Here is a 26,983-nt window from a genome sequence, read left to right as displayed (position 1 = left end):
GCAATGGCACCATTTTAATATATTGGTAGGTCTCTATGGGGGGCCAAATGTTCAAAATCATCACTGCTCCACTAATTTGGAATGGCAATAACCAGAAAAGGTTAGCCCATCTGACAGCAATTAAAAATGTGGCGTCAACATCTTCAAGCTATAATCACCTGTTAACAAAATGCAATGGCCCTTTCAGGAGACTGACATTTAAAGTGACTGATTCTTGCCCAAGGAGCTACAAAATCCTCAAAACTGTCCCCTGTGCTATTGCCCTAAACAAACAAGGAAATATAATATATAAAAGTTTATGTTAGAAAAATAAAGTTTCATCCATTGCAGTATGGTTTTAAAGGAAACTAAGGAGCGCAAAAACATAGGCACTCTCCAGTTAGTGTTGCAGCGCTGCCATCTTACCTGCCTTTCTCAGCAATTCCTAGTGTAAACTAAGATTTGTGTGTATGCATAAGCACAGTTTTGAAAAAGGTGCAGTCTTTATTTAACATGAATGGTTTAGTGCTGAACAAGAAAAAAAGCTGATCTTTTTATTAGAAAAGGTTATCTTAGAAAAAAGAAGTGGTAATTCTAGAAAACCAAAATATGGATAAAACAGCTCTTTGTCAGCAAAGGCGCTAGGCTAGGACAAAATCAGATTTTCTAAGAATTTAAGGTACTTAAAATACAATAAATTTAACAGTTCTGTAAAGGTATTTTATGAGGCTTAACCGTCGTACTACCCAAATTATATCTGGGTAAGAATCAGCCAATCTTTGATAATAATTAAATACATTTAAAAATCCCCTGTAGCAAGGAATGCATTGCGGATATCTCCCATCATATCTGCATAGGCTCCTGTTTGTCTCATCCGATTGCTTAGATAAGCCTGAACTGGGTCACCTTGCCAAACGAATCAACCTTTTTTTTGCATGGGTTTGGAAAGTGACCTGCAAGTCAGATGGATAAAAGATTGAAGGAAAAACACTGCAAATAGCATTAATAGATGGTCAAATTTGCATCCATATTAGAGCTTTGCAGTTGCTCTTTAATTTAAAAAGAACTCAGTTATCTCAATCCAGCCAATAAAAAGCCTAAGTTAATAGCATACTGGAGGCTGCATGTACCTGCTCTAGCAATGTGTTACCCAGTAATTAGCTAGAAAGATGCTGTGGTTTACAACAGGGTTACAATGTCAAATTTACTAAACCTGAATCTAGACTTCTGTAACATAACTGTCTATTGGAGGGGAAAAAAAAAATACAAATTTTACAAATATTGGTCTGTATTAAGAAATAAAATGCAGCTTAAATAGGATTTGTGTGTTCTGTGACATTATCTCCAGTTATGTCTCTAAGAATTCCAGACATCCATATCAAGGACATCTATGTACTGCATATAAAAGCATTGGCAAACTGGTATTCTGTTCAGAAATAAATCTATAAACATGGCAACATATAAATTCACACACATTTGTACAGACTCCACCAATGGTTAACATCAAATAAAATCTACTGAATCTCCTCTTCCAACTCTGTGTTCTTTAGGCCAGCGTTTCTTCTTACATCATCAAATGAATAACAGGAAATGATTTTGCCATTGTGAAAGACTGTGCGAAGGAGATCCTGTAAAAACACACAATTGTACATTAAATTAGCTGGCTAAATAAGTATTTGTCACAAACACTTGAAGCAAGACCTTTAAATTTATGCTACATAATCAGGTGTATCAGTTTGCAGGATAGTGCTGACTACGTTTGTTCTTTTGACATAGTAACATCTTATCAGGAATAGCCCAATGTATAGAAGGGTGCCTTGTTTGGGTTTGTTTTGAATGGCTACAGTGTTGTCATGCTATGCCCCTTAAATTCCAGGTCAAGTTCCTTTTTGCAGACTGCCAAAGAGAAATACATGTATTTGCCTTTATTTATATAGTGCTGAAATATTTATGCAATGCTTTCAATATACTATTCTCCCCTACACTATACTTTGTATAGGCCCCTCCCCTTCAAGATCTCAGGCAGACAAGATGTGCGGTGCACGCAAGCTCTCAGCTCTCTATGCTGCAGTGGAATTACAGTCCCTATCATATTTACCAAGTACAGTCAACTAAAATCTGCCAGCGTGTTTTTGTGGGAGGAAACTTGAGTAACCAGAGGAATCCAACTGCAGACAAGTGACCAGGCCAGAATCAAACTCAGGTGCCCAACTTTGCAAGGCAGCAGTGCTTACCACTTAGCCACAATACATTTTTGTGCCGGGCAACTTAAAGCTTTGGTGATGACAGTAAAGCACTGGCATGCATGCACCATACTTTTTAATCTATGTTACAGTGTGCACTGCTGTCTAGCACAGCAAAATGTCCTGGCAGGGAGTCCAACCACTTATTTACCTAGTGTGCCCTACTCCCCCTAATTATTAAACTCAGTCACTAGTTAACGAATAGCTTATTCAATTCCTCTGTTTTCATCCATACTTGTTTCAGCCCTCACTTCTCTCTCTCTCTCTCTCTCTCTTTTGCAACCAGCAAAATTTTATGAAGAATGAAGGAAAAGCAAAATGGAGTAAAACACAGCACTGAAACAAATGTCAGTGCTATTTACAGCGATTTTCAAGATGGGTGTAGAACATGTGTAGTGTAAATTTTTAATTCAAAAATATGCCCTCATCTATGTGAGATGAGGGTTATGTTAATTTTTTTGTTTTCCCCTTTCGGCAACAAGATAATGAAGTACTAGCTAAAATTAATATCTACAGAATAGTAACAGAATCACTGGCAATCTTACAGATTAATAAGCAATCTATTTATGGACACTAATACAGAAAACACAATCTCCCCTTAGCAGTTAGGACTGCTAATATATATTGTATATTGTTATTAACATGTTTATTTATAAAACGCCAACATATTCCATAGCTATGTACAATAAGTGGGTGTGTGTATTAAACAACCAATACAAAGAGCTCAATCAAGAAATTACAAAATTACACACAGGGAGGACAGGTGTTATAATAAATACAATAAATAAGTATTAATACTCAGGGAGTAAGTGCGATGTGGTATGAGACACAGTAGGAAGGAGGTCCCTGCCCGGTAGAGTATTTTATTGTAAGAGAATATGATAGGGTTGCACTGTGTTTCAACACATAGTTTGCAGGCTGGGAGCTTTGTCTGCAGAAGCTAAATTGCCAGCCAAGAAAATTCATATGTACTATTTTTATTTTAGGGTTAAACTGTTCAGCTGATGGAAATAGCAAAATGTCTTTTCATTTAGCTTGGTCTCAGTAGCTTTAGTGCTGCAGCTCTAGTCACTGGTAGCTCAGATCACATATTTTGATGGGAGGGGGAGTAAGTTCTTATGAATTCTTATGGCAGGGGGGACTAAAAGAAGGGAGAGAGAAGAGAGCTGCAGACTGGGGCCCAGGAAATGTAAGATTTTTCTGAGAGGAAGTCTGATATGGAAAAAAAGATTGTGTGTACACAAAAGACAAGAAATCCTGTGTGACAGAGGACTCAATGCAGCTTTTTAGTGAGTGCGTATGGCTGTATTTACCTTTCTGATAAAGCTTAGTTTTTACTTTTACTTCTCCTTTAAAGTGAGTATAACCAGAAAACATTGGTAGGAGTGGCTTATCAGTGGGTCTGGCTTATACCTGTGGGTGGTGCTAGCACAGCACACATCATCCCTCCAGTTTTTTAATCAAATTAAAGCACTGGCAGTAACAGTTGTTATTACTCAATGAAATACTCTTTGTTTACTTACTATATGACTTTAGAGAGATATGCTAAATAAACTGCAAAGTTATATATATTAGCTAGGAGTGTCTAATCTAATGATTTTAACTTGCTGTGCAGAAAACATAGGAAACAGAAGCCTGTTGAATGCTTAGAACTGAACAATACAAGTTACATTTAATCAAAGATCCATAAACATTTGAATAGTGAGGGATCAGCTTGTAAATCAGGATATTTGTGGGGAGTACATACACAATGGAATGTATGGTGGGACATGCATATCTGCAGCAGCTGGAGATATCAGACCTATGGACTACTACCTGCAGTTAAAAGCTCAAAAGCTCAGATAATGGCAGTTATTATAGGTTTTTAGGAGCTGATGGAAAATGTTTCTCTTTTCAAACTGTAGTTCAGCCATAGCTAAAGAACCCTTAATATGTAACTGCTCATTTGTTAAAGAAATGTATGTGAAGTTGCAGTACTGCCACCTGTACTCTAATAAATTAAAGGAGACATTTTATATAAAGTTCATATTCAGTTATAATATTTATTCTCCTTAAAAATGTGAGGAAGTGGTCACAGCACTGACTGACAGGCTTTACTCAACAGTAGCAGGGAAAACCCCTCCCAGTTCCCTCCTTCTGTGTCTCTCTGCTTGTGCTGCTACACAAGGGGGGGTGGGGGGTGGGAGAGGATGGAGCAGAGCAGGAACAGACTGCCTGTGACATTGCAAAGCCCCGCCCACCCTATGCATATTCACTGCACTTTAAGTAGCTCTGCTGAAGTCTATCAGGGCCTGTGGGTCCCAGCCACATACTGAAGAGTCAAAACCAGAAGGTTGCAAAAGGTCTGGGTAGAGCACAGTTGTGCTGCCACAGCAGTAGTTCTGTTCACATTTTAGATACAGCAATTCTCAAGTGTTGCAAATCTCTTCATATGTAACAATTTCTTATACATTTTGGGCTTTATGTATCCTTGCACTTCCCCCTCCCTCTCTCCTCCGGCCACTTCTAGTACTGTGTCCTTGCTGCGGTTTATTATTTACCTTGATATTCACTCTGCCACCTGATTACATCACTTCCTGGTCCTGAGAGGAAGCAGCCGTTTCTATTGTAACAGTCCTTTTGCCAGGGCTGGTGAAATCAGTACCCATACTCATCTCTAAGCAAGCCTATCCAAGCATCGTTGGTATGTTTGCATTTTGTTTAATGCCTGCTTATTATAAGCTGTGTATTTTGCTGTTATGTGCATTCTGATTGTAATTGTGATTCACTATTTCTCCCTTAGCAGCCAGCTGTTAGGCCCCACTAGGACTGTATAATGCATACAAGATGTTTATATATGCCCCTATTGTATTTCATCTGTATTTTACATACCCAGAATGTATTCTAATACCATTGTACTGTTTGTACCTACAGTTCTACCTTCTTTTGATCATCATCATTAAACAAGTTCAAAACTTATACAGTGTGGTGATTGAAGGGCGAGTAAACTGCCTGTTGATTCACTTCTCACAGTGATGGGAGCAGGACAACAGTTTTCAAGCAGTTATGGACATATTTGAACCCAAAGGTATTAAAATAAATGCACTTCTATTTTACATGGTTTAGTGCATTGTAAAAATGTATGGTATAGTCCTCTTTAATACAGGTATGGGATCCATTATGCGTAAACCTGTTATCCAGAAAGCTCCAAATTACGGAAAGCCTGTCTCCTATAGACTCCATTTTAATCAAATAATTCATAATTTTAAAATGGATTTCCTTTTTCTCTGTAGTAATAAAACAGCACTTTGTAATTGAGAACTAAGATATATTTAATGCTTATTGGCTACAAAACAATCCTATTGGGTGTAATTAATGTTTTATTGATTTTTTTTAGTAGTCTTAGGGTATGGAGATCGAAATTACGGAAAGACGCCTTATCCAGAATAACCTTGGTCCTGAGCATTCTGGATAACGGGTCCTATACTGCAAATTCAGTCTTCGAGACCTTGTACTATTCATTTTAACATTCCAACATTTTGTCATGTTCCTCTTCAAGGTACATGAATATCCTGCTATAGTTTAGTGTTAGTTAATCTCACATTTTCAACATAACTAAGTTTGGACACCCCCATTCCAAAGTTTCAGGCCACACTAAGCTGCCCAGCACCACCTATTGGGACACTGATATAGAGGAACTCTAAACCCCAACCCAAGCATTATCTAAATTAGCCACAACATAGGAAAATAATTATATACTTTCAAGGCTGAGAAAATGGAAACTAAAGTTAATAACGATAAACCCAGAAAATCTTACGACAATGGCAAAGGGTATGTTATGGTTTGTGCTGGAGAAGATTTAGAATAGGCGACAAAATGTCACAAAATGCCTTTACCTTGTTGATAGTGTAAATTGCCAGGATCAAGTGTTAATAAATATTAAATAAAAGTCTTTAAAAAAAAAAAAATTTAAATATCTGTACTTTTAAAATTAGGACAGGTCTGAATATAAATATTCTCTAGGTGAGAATGCTAAAGATAAGAAACTAAAAGTATGCACGTCTCAGTACAACTTACTGGTCCATATTCTTCCAGATCTCCCTTTCCTTCTTCGAGAGTCACATATTCATTGTTTCGTGTGCTGTGCAAAGAAAGCCTTCCTTTCTTTGACCTTTTATTTGGATCAGCGACTGGGTCCTTAAACACATTTACCTATAGAAAATAAAAATATGAAAAAAAAGCTTTATATATTTCTACAGGTATCTGTAGTTGCAACAATCTTCATATAATTATTCTTTTCTAGCCGCACCTTGAGCATAAGAAATATTTTTAGATTCACGTACAAATCTGAAACTGAGACCAACACTACATAGTTACATAGTAGTTACATAGGGTTTAAAAAAGACCAGAGTCCATCAAGTTCAACCCTTCCAAGTAAACCCAGCACACACAACCTATACTTACCAATCTATACTATCACATACATAAACTAATATATTATATTATATATATACACAACCAGTAATACTAACTGTAGATAATAGTATCATAATAGCCTTGGATATTCTGCTTGTTCAAGAACTTATCCAGGCCTTAAAGGCATTAACAGAATCTGCCATTACCACATCACTAGGAAGGGCATTCCACAACCTCAAATGCCCTCACCGTGAAAAATCACCTACGCTGCTTCAAATGGAAGCTCTGTTCCTCTAATCTAAAGGGGTGGCCTCTGGTGCGTTAATCACTTTTATGGGAAAAAAAAACACCCCCTATCTACCTATAATCTCCTCTAATGTATTTGTAGAGAGTAATCATGCCCACATGCCACTAAAGCTGGCCATAGATTGAAAGATCCACTCATTTGTCGATGTTGCCAAACCATATGCCCACCTAGAGCTGACCAATATCGGTGTGAACCCGATATTGGGCTGCCAGGGCAAGGACCACATCAATAAGCTGAAGCAGTCATAGCCCCAACAAGATTTTTAATCCTGTCTGATTTTTGGCCAGATATTGGTGGGATAGGCCTGTCGGAGCACCCCATACAATATGACTGAAAATATGTGGAGTTTACCTTTAGGTGGTATGGTGGCTTGTCATTATATGATCATAATTTTATAACTAGAAAGGGAAGTTTGAGAACAAACTTCATGTTGGGTTGAAAAACATGAAGTCACTCCATGAAATCTGATCGGTTGTTGGCTCTGCCCACTTTTTCTAACCTTGGACCACAGTTATATAGTAAAAACCACTGTGCAAAGTTTGGGGGCCCTGGTTTTAATAGCAATTTAAATTTGCCCACTGAAAGTCAATGAGTGATATCCGATTGGCCGGTTGGTGGCTCCTCCCCCTTTTTCTAACCTGGAATTGAAGTCCCCTAGTGACCAACTTTGCAAAGTTTAGGGACTCAGGCATAAAAATTGTGAGACTGACAGCATTTTACACTTCACCATTGAAAGTAAATAGGTAAAATGTGATGTTGGGGGCTCCGCCCACCTTTTTCTAACTTTGAACTGCAAACACCCAGTGACTAACTCTGGAAAGTTTAACAACCCTGGAATTAATACTTAAATAATGGCATCAATCTAAATATAAACCAATGAAAATTAATGGGTGGAAATGGATTGCCTGTTGGTGGCTCCGCCCACTTGTTCTAACCCTGAGTATGTAGTCAGCCAGTGACTGACTGTGCAAAGTTTGGGAGCCCTGACATAAATAGTGTGAGAAAGGCAGCATTTTAAATTTAAGCCAAAACAATTCAATAGGTGAAGTCTGATTGGCTGCTGGTGAATCCACCCACATTTTTTAAAACCTAAAAATGCAGTTCCCCTGGTGTTAATACTGTGAGAATGGCAGCAGGTTGAATTTCCCCCTTGAAAATAAAGTTAAAATCCGATTGGCTGTTGGTGGCTCCACCCACTTTTCCTAACTCTGAACCGCAGTTACCTGGTGACTAGCTCTGCAAAGTTTGAGGACCTTAGTATTAATATTTAAAGAATGGCAGCAGTTTAAATTTAAACATATGAAGTCTATAGGTGAAATCGGATTGGCTTTTGTTGGACCCACCCACTTTTCTAATCTTGGAACATATTCACCAGTGACAAACTGTGCAAAGTTTGGGGACCCTGATATTAAACATGTGAGAATGGCAGCAGTTTAAATTTCCCAGCTGAAAATAATGAAAGAAATGTGATTGGCTTTTGGCGACACCAACCTTTTTTTCTAACCTTGAGTATGTAGTCACCCAGTGACTGGCAAAGTTTGGGAACCTTGGCATCAAACCAATAAAATTCAATAGGTGAAATCTGATTGGCTGTTGGTGGCTCCACCTACTTTTTAAAGCCTAAAAATGCAGTCCCCCAGTGACCAACTGTGAAAAGTTTGGGGACCCTGGGGTAAACACTGTGAGAATGACAGCAGGTTGAATTTCCCCATTAACAGTCAATAGGTATAATCTGATTGGCTGTTGGTGGCCCCGCCCACTTGAAAAACAAACAAACAAACAAAAAAAACCTTTCAAGGAACAGTAACACCAAAAAATGAAAGTGTATAAAAGTAATAACAATATAATGTACTGTTGCCCTGCATTGCTACAACTGGTGTGTTTGCCTCAGAAAGACTACTATAGTTTATATAAGTAAGCTGCTGTGTAGCCATGGGGGCAGCCGTTCAAAGGAGAAAAGGCACAGGTTACTTAGCAGATAACCGATAAACCCCCATTATATGGGGCTTATCTACTAGTTATCTGCTATATAACCTGTGCCTTTTCTCCTTTTTTCCAGCTTGAATGGCTGCCCCCATGGCTACACAGCAGCTTATTTATATTGTAGCTTTTCTGTAGCAAAAACACCATTTTTTTTGCAGAGCAACAACACATTATATTTTAATTACTTTAAAACACTTTAAATTTTTTGATGTTACTGTTCCTTTAATACAAAGTCACCCAGTGACTGTGCAGCAGTGCCGATTTCCCCATAAAAGTCAATGGGTGAAATTTGATTGGCTGTTGTTGGCCCCTCCCACTTTGGGGTCATCCAACAAATGTCGCTGTCTTATTTGGGGTAACCCCATTACTATGTTATTCAAGTTTGGGGGTGTAGCTTCAAAGCTGTAGCGTGGAAGCAGGTTGAAAGTCTTCCCTGTCTAAGTCAAAAATTGGGGTGTTCGGAGAGGCGCCACAAAAACATGGGGGGCGGGATCACTTAGAAAAGCACAAGCAACCTGCTCTGCTATAGGGAAGAAGTGTGGAAAACAGAATTTATTAGGTAATGTAAAGCACGGTCTGTTGTATGACTTACCCCTAAGCCATTTGTCACAACATAACTGCATTTAAATGAGCAGTTTAAAAGGTCCCTAGTCAGCTTCTGCAACAGTGCTCCTCCAGATCCAAATGAAATATTCTCAATGCTCCACTTGTGTTGTTTCATTCCCTCTACAATCTAAAAAAAAAAAAAAAAAAAAAAAAAAAAAAAAACTTTAGCTATAGGCTTAAACCAAAGCTATACACGAAAATAGACCACTTCAATCACACACTGAAACCATCATACAATGACGATTAAAACGTAATTTTATTAATTTGTCTAATGTCTATTATTAAGTGCGCATGCACACAAAATATTGCATTCAGGCATATTGTTTTAGACGAATTAATAAAATTATGTTTTAACCGACATTGTCTGATGGTTCCGCCGTAAGACTGAAGCGGCCTTTTTTTGTGTATGGTTTAGTACTCCTTCAAGCTACGAGTTCGGGGATTATAGCACTCTGACCACCTGTAGACAGTGGTGAGTTTTTGAGTCATTTGAGACCTTCTTCTATTTTGACTTGTAGAATCTGCAGATTTTGATTTATAAATGCATTTGATTAACTTTGTTGCTTGATTTACTTACTGGCATATTTGCCGTTTATAACTTATTGATTTGCAAGTTATGTATTGCCAGTGAATTTCATTAGCCTCCCTATTGTACATCTGGTTTTGATTTAAGCCAAAGCTACTTATGTTAACACTTGAGGTAAACACTTTTTATGGGCCTAAAAAAAAAAATTAGGTAGGTTTCTTTTATCAAAAAAGTTATTGCATTGCTGTCACCAATAACAAAACTATTATGCGAGTCAAGGGTCACACTAAAGAAACCTAAAATACTGAATGAACACTTATGTAATGGGTCAGTGCAGATTAAGTAATTAGAGTGTCTCAATCATATTATGTTTTTGAGACTAAAAAGTATGCTTTGAAAAGGCTTTCAAATTAAAAAAGACAAAAACACATTGCAAAACTTGAGCTGTTAATGATGGTTTCTGTTTAAAGGGCTTCCTGAAATGCACAACACGGGTTCTACTCTCAACATATCTGTTCTAATTCAGTAAAATTATGAAATGTCCTAACCTCTTGAAGAGTATTTATATCCACACCATCCCCCTGGATAACACGAATATAAGGGGGCAAAACTTTATAGCCTCTTGAATTTTCTTCCACAGGGAACTTCTTTCCTAAAATGTCCAGCACCTGGAACACATGACAACCATCGTAAAGCAAGAATACAAGCTTGGAAAATAAAGCAACAATACTGTTTTGTAAGAGATTAAAGGAGAATGCAAGTCAAAATTTAAAAAGCATACTGCCCAATAGTCCTCCTATTGTTTAGTAAAAACACCACACGTTTGGCTCACCTAATCAAATATTTACTCAGTCACACTTACTTCACATTTTCTAGAACAGGCAGCCATCTCTAAAAAGGTATTCTCCCTTCCTTTCCCTCCTTGCTTCATACTGCACATGTGTTTCATTCCCTTCCCCCCTCTGCCAGATCCGCTTCTGATTGGCTGGTGGGTATGTGTAGCTCAGAACAGCAGACAGGATCAAGTTACACACATGCTCAGAGAATAGGAAGGCTGCCGCTGGCAGCCTACAGGAAGGACAGAGAGATTTCAGTGATGTCACTGTAGTCTTCACACTGCTGTAGGCTGCCAGCACCATATCTCAGAGAAGCAAGCAGGGATCTGGGAATTTAGATATGCAGTAAGTACTTAAAAAGAATGCCTTTAGGCTTACTCTTAATTTATATTAACCTTTCATTGTCCTTTAAAGTTAAATCCTTAAAGAAACGTATAAAACAAAAACATCTTACCTTTAATACAGTGTCAAGAGGATTTCCAGAATCCGGTCGGATTATTAGCGGTGCTTTGCTACTTCTTGATTCAATTAAACTTCTTAAATCTTCCCCCCAGATTTTCTCACATGCATTGTAAATATCATAGCTGTCACTGACCACAGAAACTGGTACAGAAGAAAACTGTGTTACAATATGCTCAAAGGCATCTCTTTCATGGTCTTTTCCCCATGCTGTTATTGTACTGAAAAACATAAAAAAAAGGAAACAAACATAAAATAATATGTATTATACATCTTTAAAACAAAAGTGATTCACAATTTTTCCAGAAGCAAAACTTCAAAAAAAGACTTAAAAAAAAAAAAAAAAACAACCCTTTTGGATATAAAGGAAAACACTTCTCCAGAGCTCCTAGTAAAAAATAAGCACATGTGTATGATCCCTGTTAACTCCGATGCAGAAAGTTTGGGGCCCCAAAAGGGCATCAGTGAATACCGGGGTTGGCAGAGCACTCCTCCTCAACATTACAGTCCGTAACAGCAAGTCCTAATTGGTATATCATTACAAACATAGTAACATAGGTTACAAAAGACACACAACCATGGAGACTTTTATGTCTAAATAAAACCTGCTCAACTGTTAACTAGTTGACTAATGTTGACATTACTAACATTATCCAATATTTATGATTGCTTAGGCTAATCCTATTCAAATATGAAAAAGTTAAAGGCATTTAATATTTGTTTAATATTTGTATTCACTATCCAGCAATTTTAATATCCTGGATGGTGCCTTTTATTTTGCTTTAGAGCAGGGGTCAGGAACCTTTTTGGCTGAGAGAGCCATAAACACCACATATTTTAAAATGTAATTCCATGAGAGCCATACAATATGTTTGGCCACGGATGCTGCGGGGCAAGGTAGGGTAGGTCCCGAGGATGCGATGCAGAAGAGAGCGTAGCCTGCGCTTGGCGGATAGAAGACGTGTTCAAAGGCTTAGAACACGTCTTCTATCCGCTGAGCGCAGGGACAGGGTAGGGTGGGTGCCAAGGATGCCGGATGCGATGCTGAGGAGGGCGTGGTCTGCGCTTCGCGGATATAAGACGTGTTAAGGCTTAGAACACGTCTTCTATCCGGCGAGCGCAGGCCACACCCCCGTTATTTTTTTATTAAAGATTTGGCAGTGAGCCAGATGCAGCCATCAAAAGAGCCACATCTGGCTCCCGAGCCATAGGTTCCCTACCCCTGCTTTAGAGCATAAAGTGTGAACTACTTGTAAAATTACTTATTAATGAATTAATTCCCACCAACAATTGAATAATACAGGGGGCATTTACAAAATTCAAGGTTTGCAAAAGACAGCTTTGTTTTTCATGTGAATTTAGTGCTAATGCCACAGGAACTCACCCAGCAGTCCATGAACCACCAATCTTTAAAAGCTACATTTCTGCAGCTAATGAATACATATACATAAATACAGAAGTCATAAAGACACAACAAACACAAAAGAGCATTAGAAGTAGAAGGATACATAAGAAAACAGCACTCTACCTATGTTCAGCAGCTGGTACTGAAAATCCTGGGACTGGGTCCTTTGTTCCATAGTAGCGTTTTATCAATGCAATTCCTGCTACAGTATCTGTTCCTTTAAAGTTCACAAGGTGGGCAGAGGCACCAATTCCTGCAGTCTTTAAAATATATAAAATAAATAATGCTCAAAACTAGTTACAACTTATAGTTGCTGTAATGCTATTAGCTTTTGTAAAATGCCAAATGTTTGAACCCCTTTAATAATTAAGGCAAGTCTTCATTCTGTACATTTGTGAAACCATTATACCTTATAATGGCACGTTGTACATTTTTCATGACCTAAGCAAGGATACAGCTAATAGAATTGTAGTGCAACGTCACTGCAAAGAGCAGCCCCTATTAGTCAGTAAATACAAATGGGGAAACACCCTTTCCCTTGAGGGACCTAAATTAATCAGTTTTGCAACCAAAAATTGAGACCTGTTTTGCAACTATTTACCACCTTAAAACGCACCAAGCACAGGGACCCAGTTTTGGTTATTAAATCATAAGTTAAGTGTCTGTGATATAGCAGGAAATATAAGTGGACAGGTTTAGATAGATAAGAGGATATCTTTTTTGAGACACAAGTGATATGACTAATGTAGTAAGTATAACTGATGACTTAACCAAGCACCTGTATAAGGATATATTCCACAGGATATTTTTGGCTCTTGTGCATAGTTTTGAAAAGCGTGCAGGTAGGCAACAGTTACACTGTTATTATGGGAAGTGTTTCCTCACTGCTCTCTTTCTGTAGCAGGAGGAAATCTTAAAGTAAATGATGAAATGGGGGTTATAAGGTATAACAACTTCTTAGCTGGGGAAAATTTCCCACAATCCTACAACTGCTACTGATAACATCAAGAATATTTAAACAGAATACCTCTTGTGAAGAAACTCCTCTGTAGCCAAAATCATGTAATTTGTACTCCAAACCCGTTAAGCTTCCAGAGGTTTCAAACAAGTATTTTGCCAGGATCTTCTTCTGCTCTCTTGAATTTGTTGCCACAGTAATTGGGTACCATGTCTGCACCAAAATTGTCTAAAGTATATAAATAGATTAAAAATGAAAAGGTCATCTGAAACAAGTTAATTTCAGTATCATAACCTTCTGCTAAATGCTTAACTTTCATTTGTTTACAGTATTAGTGAATACCTGTTCAACATTTTATCAATACTCTTCCCTGATGCAGAATAAATATTTCTGCACATGCATCAAAGCACCATTCACAGCGACAGTGGTGTGTGAAAGTTTGTTCACCCTTAAAATTCTTCATTTTTATATGAATGTGACCTAAAACATAATCTGATTTTTAAACAAATTCTAAAAGTAGATGAAGAAACCCTAGTTAAACAAATGAAACAAAAATGATTATATGTGGTCATGTAATTTTTGAAAAGAAGGATCCAACAATATATCTGAATATGGCAAATTCAAAGTAAGTGAATCATGCTCTCGGGAATTGGGTGTGATCCCCTTGTGCAGCAACAACTGCAACTAAACATAACTGTTGATCAGTCCTGCACATTGGCTTGGAGAAATTTTAGCCCGTTCCTCTATACAAAACTTCAGCTCTTGGATGTTGGTGGGTCCTCACATGAACTGCTTGCTTTAAATCTTTCCACAACATTTAAATTGGATTAAGTTCAGGACATCCATCCACAAACGTGTTGTATGTGTGATCAGGCTTTGATAGACCTCGATTTAAAGAACGGAGATCCCTCACTCACACCTAATTGTCATCCCATTGATTGACAACACCAGACTCTGATTTTAAATTAAAATTATATGATTATATTATAGGATTCACTAACTTATGGCACATGCAGATATGTTATTGGATCATTTTATTTCAATAAATGACTTTATATAATAGTTTTGTTTAATTTGCTTCGCTAGGTTTTCTTCATCTGCTTTTAGGGCTTGTTTAAAAATTAGATGATTTTTTTTTAGATCAGATTCATATAAAAAAATGTAAAGGGTTCACAAACTTTCAAGCACCACTGTATGTATAACAACCTTTTACCATCAGGTAAAGTTCTAATAGCAAACAAACTTTTGAAATATATTATATTATTTACTGCAATGGGCTCTGCAGTGCCCTGAACAGTCTGACCACAGATCACTCATATTTCTGTAAGCACATTCTTATACTGATTACATTTTTAAATGGAGGATCCAAATAAATAGGATATAGTTCATAGTAAAAATAGTGAACATTATATTTTTACCTACGTACCCTCAGTATCACACTTTATCTCATTTCCAAATAACCTGCCTGGCAAGAAACATTGTGTTGAAAAAAAATGAGAGGAATAGTCCTAAGAACTAAACATTTTATGCTCTAATGTGTCTAGTAGAAGAGCTAAAAGAAGAGGCTATCATATTCCTGGATGACATTATGTAAACAAAACTTTGCACGTTCACTTAGGGGATGATTTAGTAGAAGTACATTATAACAGTCATATTGTTTGTCCGAAGGTGAATAAACAAGGAATTAACACGTTCGTTTTTCTTTCCTTTACATACTCATTGCATTCAGGTGACCCTGAACTTAAGGCCTTCTAGCTGTTACCAAGCTACTACTCAACACACCCTATCACAACTTCTAAATGTTTCAATATACCTGGGTGTTGTAGAGAGGCTTCTGGAGTATAGTAACAACATTCTATACCAGGGAATATGACAAGGCACATTAAAAATGTAACATTAGTAGAACAATTAAGAAGTTTATAGCTTAGTATGGGGTATTATATGTGTTCCTTTGTTTCTGTTTGGGAAATGATCACACAATCTTCATATCAAGGCTATTGCCTGTCTTTGAGCAGTTTAGTAAAACTGTGAAGTATATAATACAGTCTCACATTTCTGACAGTCTCAGTTAAAACTACATATGTGATTTCAATACGCTTTTCCCCACTGATGCATCAAACAGACAAAGCAGAGGATCTCCCTGTAATCTGAGTGTTCTAACAGAGTCTACTTACTCTGTGTTGCTATTAATACCAACACAATTATAAGAAATTAAATGAAAAGTCAACCCCAAAAATAAGTTTTTGCCTAATAAATGAAAGCATAATTCTAAACAGCTTTCCAATATGAATTTATTACAAATCCAGTACTTTAAAAGCTATTTGCAAATATAATTGCTTTAGAAAGCAGCATTTGCTGAACTCCTGGTTGTTACTTTTTAAACAATGTTGTAAAGGTCAATCTACTGCCTTTTGTTACATTGTTTCAAATGCCAGAGCCACCAGGCCAGAGAATAGAAGGGACAGACAAACATGCCTGTTATTAGCAGTCGCTAATGCCTGAGAGAAAGGACTTACAGGAAAGCATGTGTGTGCACTCTCAGATTGAGATGAGTGTGTTGATTTTTTTTTTCATGCTGGAAAAAGGTCCAAGTCATTCTTAAAAGGTGTGTAATTGAAATCTGCTGGTGTAGTGAAAAGCTGCTCCCTATCCCTTTAACCAAAGACAAAGTGGAGAGACTTGAAATAGAAATCCCTTTAAGAGAATGTTTCTGCTGGGGTTGCAAACTGTTTTGCCCCTGGGTCAAAACAAAGGGGGGGGGGGGGGATATGTGAGAGTTGCAATGAATAAGATCATGGTTTGGTGTATTTTCCACCAGTGTTAAAGGTGGGATACAAGTAGCACCAGGCAAAATGCCTGGTTTTGCAGCAGGTAATGCTGTTTCAAGTTACTGGCTTAGGAAAAGCCAAATTAATAGGTTCCTGGAGTGAATGTAGGGAGAGCAGGAAAGACATTCCATTCCAAACTCCAGTTAACGTTTTCAGTTGGCCAGCTGTAGGGAGCTGCCTGATTAGGTTGCAGGTGAACAGCAAATAAAAGGGCTGTGTAAGGGGTTGAGTTGAAGTTGGTTCTTGACTCTGAGTAGGTCAATCTCAGAGTGGGGCATTAGGCAGGAAGGCTGCCTGTGTCAGGAACTCCCAGAGGAGCTGAGGGGCCTCCTGCCACTGCGAGGAGTAGAGGGAGTCATGATCAGGCGTTTGAGAGCAGAGAAGAGTCAGAAAGGCTTAAGGTGAAGCCTGAGTGTTCACAAGTGTGAGTCACCGTGGATGTGTGAAAGTTACTGGGGACAGTGGAAACCCTGTAAAGCAGTGGTCCCCAACCAGTGGCTCAAGAGCAATATGTTACTCACTAACCCCTTGGATGTTTCTCCCAGTGGCCTCAAAGAAGGTGCTTATTTTTGAATTTCTGGCTTATTGGTAAGTTGTGGAGGCATTAAGACCATGTGTACTGCCAAACAGAGCCTACTGTAGGCTGCCAGTCCACATAGGGGCTACAAATAACCAATCACATTCATTTGGTACCCCCAGGTACATTTTCAATTCTTGTGTTGCCCCCTAACTCTTTTTATGTTTGATTGTTACTCAGGGGTACAAAAGGTTGTGGAAGTTACCCTGGAAGGTGAGAGCCCTGAAGAAGGGACAAATCATAATCATGAGCTGTATGTTGATGAACTGTGTTCCTAAGAGCTTTATGTTGGGAAGAATTTGCCCTAAACCTGTGATTTTGCATAAAGAAGTGGTGTCCCAGTCTCAATGCTCCAGTTCCTCTGCATACCTGCCTACCATAGCTAATTCCCCCAAAGATTACAATATTATATACACACACGCACCTCAAAAACCATTTCAAATTTGTCATGAATGTAAATTGCAAAGTTGTTAGAATTTTGTTTTCTTTAATTAGGCAGAAAAATTATATTCTGGATTGACATGTCCTTTAAAAAAATAAATTGTCCAAACCTAATATAAACATACATCAATACTGTAGTGGATGCAGAATTATTAAAAAGACAGTTTCACTTTAGACAAATAGTATCTCAATCCATTTCAATTAACATTAATTTGTACCTCAATCCAATTGGTTAGCCAGTAACATTCAGGATCTGTATTTTCCACTGTAAAAAGTACATTTCCCCTTGGAATCACACTGCCTTCAGGAACAGCCTTAATTTCAATAGGAAGATGGCCATCATATTTCTGTAAAAAAAAAATCACATTTGATTGTGAACAAATGTAAAAATTCCAGCTTCCTGGTTAAGAGATGTTCACTGAATACAAAATTTATACTCTTAGCATCATGATCTTGCAGCGTAAAGTGTGGCCTTAAGATTCCATTCCTTTACAGATAGCAGCTTCTACTCATGTTTAAATGGCAATTTGCTCTAAATGTAATGCATTGAATATAAACCTTAATCTCAAGGGATGCACAACTTTAAGCTTAAAGGAGAAGGAAAGGTGGAATCACTGGGGGGGTGCCAAAATTTTAGGCATCCCCCCAGTGATTAAGATCACTTAAGCGATACCAAAGGCTGGTGCTCCTATTAGCAGAAAATCCCACCAGCCTGGGGTACATGCAGGCGAGCAATCCTCTTAGGCCAATGTCAGACAAGGTGTCTGGCGTATATTCTCGGCAAGCGGAAAATCGTTTGCCTCCTACCTGTGCCTGCATCAGAATGAATGAGATACGCTACATGTTCCTGCACTGGAGAGAATCTTTTCTCTCTACTGTGCATGCGCAGCCACAATGAAGATGAACAAGGATTACTGGCCTGCATGTACCCCTGGCCAGTTGTACCCCAGGGTTGTAGAGCCAGCATTTAATGATGGTGTCATTAAAGTGGATCTTAAGAATTTTTTTATATAAAGTGGATCCAATTACACCTGTGTTTTACACTATTCCAAAGATCCACAAGGATCTACATCATCCACCTGGGCAGCCAATTGTTGCCAATACTGATTCAATATTTCTTCCTTTACTTAGATAAAGTGTTGCAACCTATTATGCGTAACACAAAATCTTTTTTTAAAGATAAATTACTTAATCTAAAAGACTGTAAAGTTACAGATTAAACACTTCTAAGTCTTGCGTTTTTATGTATATTTCAGCTACATGTGCCTGCACCTGAGCGTATCTCATTCATTCTGGCGAAGACACAAGCAGGAGGCGGGTGGCGCCACTTTCGGCAAGTGCTTTTCCGCTTGCCGAAAATATACGCCAGATGCCTCGTCTGACATTAGCCTTACTTTCTTCTCCTTCCGCTGCGATCCCATGGCATCTTTTCTCTCTACTGCACATGCACAGCCACAATGAAGATGGTCAAGGATTACTGGCCTGCATGTACCCCATGCCAGTTCCATTTTCTCCAAACAGGAGCATCAGCCCAAATGATGAAATAAGTGAACTTTCCTGTTTTCTGTTTCACCTTACCTCTAGAATGTAGTTCCATCCCTTCTCATTAAATACATCATCCTGAAAGTGTTCTCGATACACTTCTTTGGCTTCTTGAATTTTCTGTTTGGTTACTACTCTGCCTGATAAAATAACAGTGTTTTAAATCAGTACAAACATAACCTACTGCTACCATCAAAAGAATAACAAAAAATAAAATCAATACCATTTTCACACTTGGTTCTGAAAATAAAAACAGTACCTTATAGCTCATGATAAAGAAATATAATTTTGTAAGATATTATAAAGCATGGCTGGCCTGAATAAGCAGTGTTGCCTACAATATCTCCAATATAGATATAAAACGGTTATCCAGAAACCTCTGAAAAACATGCCACTTCTAAGGGCAGTGGCACACGGGGAGATTAGTCACCCAAGGTAAATCTTCACTTTTGCGGGGGACTAATCTCTCCAGCATGCCATCCCACCAGCAAGAATGTAAATCGCCGGTGGGATGGTACATGCAAAAGTGAAGATTTACCGTGGGCGACTAATCTCCCAGTGTGCCACTGCCCTTAAGGTGTCCTGTTAAAACAAATCTCCATTTTTTAGGGATTTGTTTTCTCTCTGTTAAGGTCTCAAGAATTCTGAAAAATAAAAGGAGAGAGAGACTTATGTGCTTGCCTGACCGAGAAGAAGCATGTACAGAAGTCTCTACTCTTTGACTACCCTGTAGTTGAAGAGATGAGGAGAGCGGAACAGGAATAGGGGGCGGGGCTTCATGCTGTACGAGGAAGAAGCGTAAAGGAGTTGGAGATTTCAACTTATAAATCAGAAACCAGTTCAGGGACTATGGTATGTTCTGACCGAACACACCCACCCCTCATTTGAAACAGGAACCATGGCAGAACTATAGGGAGCTCCAATGAATGGGCCATCTTTTAAGATAACGATCATTTTTAGCCTAGAGTGAAACCAGCGCCATACATATTATTCATTATTGTCTACAAGAGTTTGGGACTTAAGTTATGCTATAATGCTAAAATTATATTACCTTCTAGATATTTCTTCAGAATATACTGCAAACCATAGAAGACTGTTTCTTCATATTTCACTTTCCTTATTCTTGAGTTTTCAGTCTTCTTTTCCCGACACTCAAAGTAAGAATACACTCTGCTGGTATTTGGTGGGTACTGCTTGTAATGTGTAACCTGCAAATCAAATTAAACCAGTGAGAATGAATAGTTTGTGCCCATCCAAAACCTACATATGCATGCTTTACAAGGGATATGATAAAAGTATGTTTTAATTTAACATTTCATAGACTGCATATACAGGTATCCGGAAACCTGTTATCCAGAATTAGTTCCGAATTATGGAAAGGCCATCTTTCATAGTAAAACACTATTAGTAAAACACCCAAGTCCAGCCATGACTCCTCCAGTTTAAATAAGGTTCTTATCTAGTTTAAGGACTTGCGTAAAAAAAAAACCCCAAAAAAACAGATCATGTTTTATGTCATATTTATGCAGAAATAATATAAAATATGTTTAAAGCTAAACTTCTGTCAGGGGCTGAATATTGAAGGGCTAGTACAGATGAGTGTCTCATCACGCGCTTCATTGCGGTGAATCCTTTGTGTATTACACCTAAGGAAATGCATTTTTTAGTTGGCCACTGAACATACATAAGTCACAGTTTTCTTGATGGCCAACTTTGGTGCATTACAAAAATTACAAAAAAAACCTGGTTGGACAAACACGTTACTTAAAAGGAGCCACACGTGCAAAGACATTTCTAATGGAAAAATAATCAACTGTGGATAGGTGCATTACAGAAAACAACTTTTGTGAATCTCTTCTCAATATTAGACCCAATGTATTTTTCACACACTATTCTAACCAGTCACACAAGCCAATGGCTGCCAACAGAGACTAAACTACGCAAAGATTTTTAACATGTTTGAATATGTGATACTTTTCTGGCAGAGTGCAATGTAATGAGCAGCAGCATACAGATATTGCTCTTGGCTAACTTTGGAATAACAGCTTCAGCAGCACCTGCCCATAACACACCATCTGACAATACAGTAAAGGTCAGGCACATGCTCAAACTGTGCAAGAATGTAAAGGCTTCTAACATGTTTTATATATATAAGAGGTCTAAAGGAACTTTTATAAAATACAGAAAATAATTTATTATGAAGGTGACTTTCACACTTTTTTTAATATTTTGCTAACATTATAAATTTTTACACTGGGTTCTAAATGCTGATACACAGATAATTTGCATATGGCATGATACACACCATATTCATGAACCAGGACATCCTTCAAAAAGGCAGAAACCTCTGCCCCAGAACAAAACAAGGTGTCTTATAGAAAATAAGTTGAGAAACCAAAATTTTGACCAGTTTAACCACAGCGTGTTTATTTAACCTGATCTTGGTCAATTATGTCTAAGTAACATGTAGCAAAAGTTTTTTTTTTATCATATTTGGTCAGCAAGCGCAACTTTGCACTGTATGCTAATACATTACATTATTAGATCATAAATAATGCAGAGAGGCTACAGGCACATACAGACTTCAGATGCACACAAGCAAGCCAGGATAGTGCTAGAGTAGTGTTAAGTGACTACAAATGTGAAGAGGAAATGATGCATGCACATCACAAACTGGCAGCCTGAAGGAAGTGTTTGGTGGATGCCAGGAACCTGAATGTGTAATGCCAACCATGAAGTTTGGTGGAGATGGAATGTGTGGGACTAAGGCCACTATTTCCAGTGAAAACAAACCTTATGACTATTGCACTCCATTACATTCTTGGCAGTCTTGAATGTCCTACTCTATGGAAAAGGAATGCCCTTTCCTGTTTTAGAATAACAATATCCGATCGTTCATTGGAAGAAGAAGACTAAAATATGAACGTGTATGGCCAGCTTAAATCTTAACAACTATGCCTCTTTTAATACTTTAATACAATATGGTGAATGCCCTGACTGCCCAAATACAATCAACCTCTAAGCAGAAAAAATACTGGTGCCAGAGATAGCCCGCGTGCATTCTTTAACTTCCTGTTCCATCACTGGGCACATCAAGTCTAAAACATAAATAACTTTACACAACACTGACGTAATTTTATTTTAGAAGAATAATCTATAGCAACAGATCAGTGTTGCTTTTATCTGCCAACTGTAATAAGAGTGGCAATACACTAGGCATTTGTCTATGGTTAAGTCTTCATAAAAAATGGAAAAAGAACAAAAAAAAAAAAAAAAAAAAAACAGCCATGGGTATTGGACTACTTATATAGCAGGTATCACTGTGAGACATTTATATAATATATGCACTGGCGGGCCCTTGTGCAATACTTTCACAATAAATTATGTTTCTGATTCACAGCATATTTGCAAATACTTCTGCTTGAAAATATATTTAACTGACTCTTAGAGGACCGCAACCGCTACTAAAGCCTGTGCGCACTACAATCATTATTGTTGTGTTTTATACACATCTTTGTTATCAATATTCATGTCTAAAGCAACCTTGTGACTGTGAATGAGAAAGACAGATGAGCAAATCTGTAACTGTTTTCAAAGACGTCTGACTGTTGCAGTGTTTCTTTAGGGCTAAAGTCCACAGGAGATTTTGTAGGATGGTGTCAGACTGACAAATCGTATCTTACAAGTTGGACATTGTTGCATGGGCTAAAATATAATGGAACTGATAGAATGATCTGATGTGTAAATGCCATGAAAGATTTGTCATTGAAATATATTGACGGTCTGATGTAGATGCAGAAAGAAAACTATCTGATCTGACTATATTACAGCCTAGGGAGATCAGATTTTCTTGGATCCTAAAAAAAATCTGATGAAAATCTGATGAAAATCTCCTAGGGAGTTTAGCACATAAGGTTACACAGAGACCTAAGCAAATTCTTAAATCTTGGCTACCTTTCTAGGACTACTTTTGTTGTAACAGTAGATGCCAAAGGTCAACCAGGTCTCCCTTGCATAGCAGTGGTCCATGGGTGGGCAGCAAAATTAATGTTTTGAACAGTATTGCCATGGTGTAAGAATCAATTGCCCCGATAGTGCCCAATCAAAAGTAATATAATGGAACCACACAAGAACTATACAAATTCACATTTTCAGATCAATATGCATAGCTATAACATTTAAAAACAAAAACATTCCACTTATGGAATTGTGCCTTTATCATGTCATTTTGCAAGAAAAGAGAACTCCCTGAAAGCAAAAGAAAACACAAGTGTGACTTTATTGAGCACCCATATATCTTGCCAAGTAATTTGATTTTTATTTTAAAAAGTACAAAACATTTATTATTCACTGAGTAATGACAATGTATGTAGAGTAATCTAGTGTCTAGCAACCTTGGTTGTAAGACTGACCTTGTACAGGAAAAGAATGTGTACTCTGTTCTGAACTTTTGTTCTGCTAAGGGGCCCATTTCTATAAGCTAAAATACTGCCTCTCCAAATGGTAACTGTCAGAGTGAACTGTGTACAGGAAAGAAACACTTTCAACATGTTAAATATTACATATTTTGGAGTTAGGACAGTAAATTTGTATTCTTCTTCACGAAGAATACATTGCAAACTGTGTTAATTACACATTTATCATTGCTTCTTTGGCAAAGTTTTCACTTGCTTGTGTAAACTGCCAGTTGGAATGCTTATAACTTTGTAATCTGATAAAGTCTTTAACTGTCTTTAGTGTAACTTGTAGAGCTTGTAAATCAGGAAATTAAGTGCTACATCAGTCCTAATGTACAGCAAGCTACAAATTGGAATATCCCAGCATAAAACTGAGATCCACAGTGTGCAATGATATGCTATACTGCTGACAGCAACTATTCACTCAGCTAATGGAGCCAATCACACTTCCTCAGATGGGTTGCAGGTGCAAACATGGCCCACCAACTGCTCATTACCAAGAAACATAAGGTATAGCACTATGATAAGTCACAAATGGACTGAAAGAAATTAAAGAAGACCCTGACCCACCATTTATAATCACACTGCCATTCTTTTTAACCTACGCTTGGGACTGACGCTACAAAGACAGGGTGGCACTGCAATAAATCTAAAATCAGAACAGTTCATGAAGATGGCACAAATGCAGATTTTTGCCCCCCCCCAGCAATTTATTGAACCAAGGGTTAGGAACAATACATTGCAAATCCTCCTCCCATTATGGTGATGGGAAATGCTGCGATCATGCCTTGTACTGTTTGGTGACAGGACAGTTTATCTTGAAAATGCAGCATTATGAGTTTATTCAGCTAAGCGAGCCTGACACTTAAGCTGGCCATACACGCACCGATAATACAAGGTTTCGTACGATATTCGGTGCGTGTATGGCAAGTGGGTGGATATCGCAGGAGGCTGCTGATATCGGTCGACTCGCCGATCGGCAAGGTTAAAAGATTTTGATCGGGTGCCATAGAAGGCGCCTGAGCAAAATCGGGCATCAGGGCTGAATTGGCAGAAAAAGGTAGAAATCCTATTGTTTCTACCTCCTTATCTGCCGTTTCAGTCCTGAAGGTTAGTGGCGGATATAACGATCTTTCGTGCAACCATCGGTCGCAAATCGCCACGTGTGTGGCCACCTTAAGGGGGTTTGAAGATATCTGCAGCAGATGTTCCTCTTCTTCAGAGGGATCATTCCTTGGGGGAACAAAATACAGTACTGCAAACCTCCACGTGTGCAATAACTGGGTGCTACTAAGTATTTTTGAGCTGAGGTTCACCTATTACTACTACTACTACATGTACTTCAGGCAACATTATTTGCACCAGCCCAGGGGTCCTCAAACATGGGGCCAGTTCATGGTCCCTCAGACTGTTGGGGGGCCGGAATGTAGTTAGCAAACTATGCCCCCCCTTTGTCCTCAGACTATGTCCTGCTCCCTGCTCCCCCACTGCGTCTGCAGACTGGTAGTAGCCAGGAAGGGGTAAGAACGCAGCGGGGGCTGGGTAACTTACCTTGGGGGGGCGGATGTGGCCCACGGGCTGTAGTTTGAGGATCCCTGCACAAGGCTAAAGGTTCAGCATCTCTATAATGCAGCACCACAATCTGCCGAAGTCGCAGAAGTTTCCTCTCAAAGCAACTTCCGCAAATTGCGTGTATGCCATCCCACCGGCGATTTACGTTCTAGCCGTTGGGATGGCATTTTGGAGAGATTAGTAGTCTGTCACAGCCCTTAATGGCATACCAGTTGCTAGTATCGTAGCTTTATCTGATCACGACTTTTCTATTGGAAACACTGGTATTAGGTAGCCTTATGCCCGTGACCCACATTTATATGAAAAGTGTTGGGGACAACACAAGCATGGAAAATTTCCTGGGGGTGCCAATAAGAGCTATAATTGTTTTTTCGGTAGCCAATATGTGGGCTGGCAGCCTACAGAAGGATCGGTTTGGCAATTACACTGGGTTTTATACAACCAAAAACTTACAACCAGAAATTCGAACATAAGCACCTGCTTTGAGGCCGCTGGGAGCAACATCCACAGGGCTGGGGAGCAACATGTTTCTCAGTTTCTCATGTGGTTCAGGATAACTGCCTTAATACAATAATTAAATGTTGATACAAACAAGAGACCACACTCCAGTATCAGCCTTTATCACGAACTTTCATACAAACACTGTCAACAGCCCTAGTTGTGGGACAGGATTAAGAGCGTGACTGTACAATATATATATTTTCACAGTGAAAAGAGAAGAGCCATGTCAAATTCTGAAAGTGTCATCGGTAAATTGCCAGATGAATGTCATTAGCAAAAAAAGTAGCAGACTGGGCACTTACCTGTTATACAACCCAAAAGATGACAATTAACTACAATTCCCAGCATGACTTGGTTGCCCCAGGGGAAAGGAGGGTGAGAGAAGGACAGAACGAGAAATCTGAGGGAGGCATGTGCGTTCTGATGTTAACCTGCGCTCGGTATAACGTTACACAAATAAAATCTGTCAGCGCAAATGTGACAATTGCTTTCACTTCTGTATTACGAGAAGCCTCTTTCTTTCCGAGCTCACATGGAAGCCCCAATGCTCACGGTGCCCTGACCTTCACACTGCCGCCAGTGCAAAGGTTGAAGTCACCACCGTCACTGAAACTGGCAGAGTAGCAAGGCAGCGCACACGCCTGCTCCCTCATGTCACGTGATGCCCTGTGCTGCTTATTACCCCGTTATTCCCGGGCAGCAAAGGAGGCCCGGGCTCCCTATCTGTAAAAGTGCGCTGTTCTCTCCGCACCTTCATCTCACGGGTAAATGTAATGCTGCCCCCAAGGGGCCTTACCTTGTATGAATCAGTCGCTAGAAGGATGTTAAAGTCTGCTTCTCGGCTTTCCATCTCGGCGCCGGTGAGTTCCACTCCCGTGCGCAGGCAAACGATGAACAATACTGAGCCGTACAGCGACCCGTCGGCTCTATACCTTTCACACTGGCAGGCTGCTAGGAGAAGGGGCGTGGGGTGACGTCACGGGGAGGGGCTCCAAGCCCAGGACCTTTCTGAATTAGAGATTATCGCAACAGAGTTTTTTTTATTCTTATTGAGTGACGCAAAATGGGGCAGCAGCACAGGCTTTTCCATTGGCAGAGTTTCGGGATTGGCCTGGCACGTAGTTAACATCCCCCTTCGTTTAGGGTGTGGGCGGCTACTACTGTCACTTTCGGTTTTAGGGAATTAATACGCTCAGTTTCCTTTAATATGAAATGAAAGTAAAGTAAAGCCATTGGATTGCTCGGAATAGAAAGGGTATTTCCGAAAAAAATCTGGATGGCACGTACATAAAAAGCCGTCTCTGTGTGGGTAGGCTTCTTGCCGAAAGTGCCTGCAAAATTGGCCCGGGAGCCGAGTGTCTTTGAGAT

The 26,983-nt window shown here is 38.9% G+C and overlaps 1 protein-coding gene across 1 annotated transcript; it reads right to left on the bottom strand.

Annotated features, from left to right (window-relative positions):
- Positions 1-463: 463 nt before the first annotated feature.
- On the bottom strand, positions 464-26,485 carry nampt (nicotinamide phosphoribosyltransferase). Its single transcript, NM_001011388.2, is given in 11 exon segments — positions 464-1,607; positions 6,279-6,413; positions 9,500-9,640; positions 10,588-10,707; positions 11,330-11,555; positions 12,863-12,999; positions 13,767-13,925; positions 17,762-17,890; positions 19,122-19,225; positions 20,137-20,293; positions 26,412-26,485. Coding segments are annotated over 11 exon segments (1,476 nt in total). The 5' UTR covers positions 26,466-26,485; the 3' UTR covers positions 464-1,493.
- Positions 26,486-26,983: the final 498 nt, after the last annotated feature.

Source organism: Xenopus tropicalis, chromosome 3 (assembly GCF_000004195.4).
Source record: "Xenopus tropicalis strain Nigerian chromosome 3, UCB_Xtro_10.0, whole genome shotgun sequence".
Lineage (NCBI taxonomy): Eukaryota > Metazoa > Chordata > Amphibia > Anura > Pipidae > Xenopus > Xenopus tropicalis.
The sequence above is the reverse complement of the archived record's forward strand: the minus strand, read 5'-3'. Positions and strand labels throughout refer to the sequence as shown.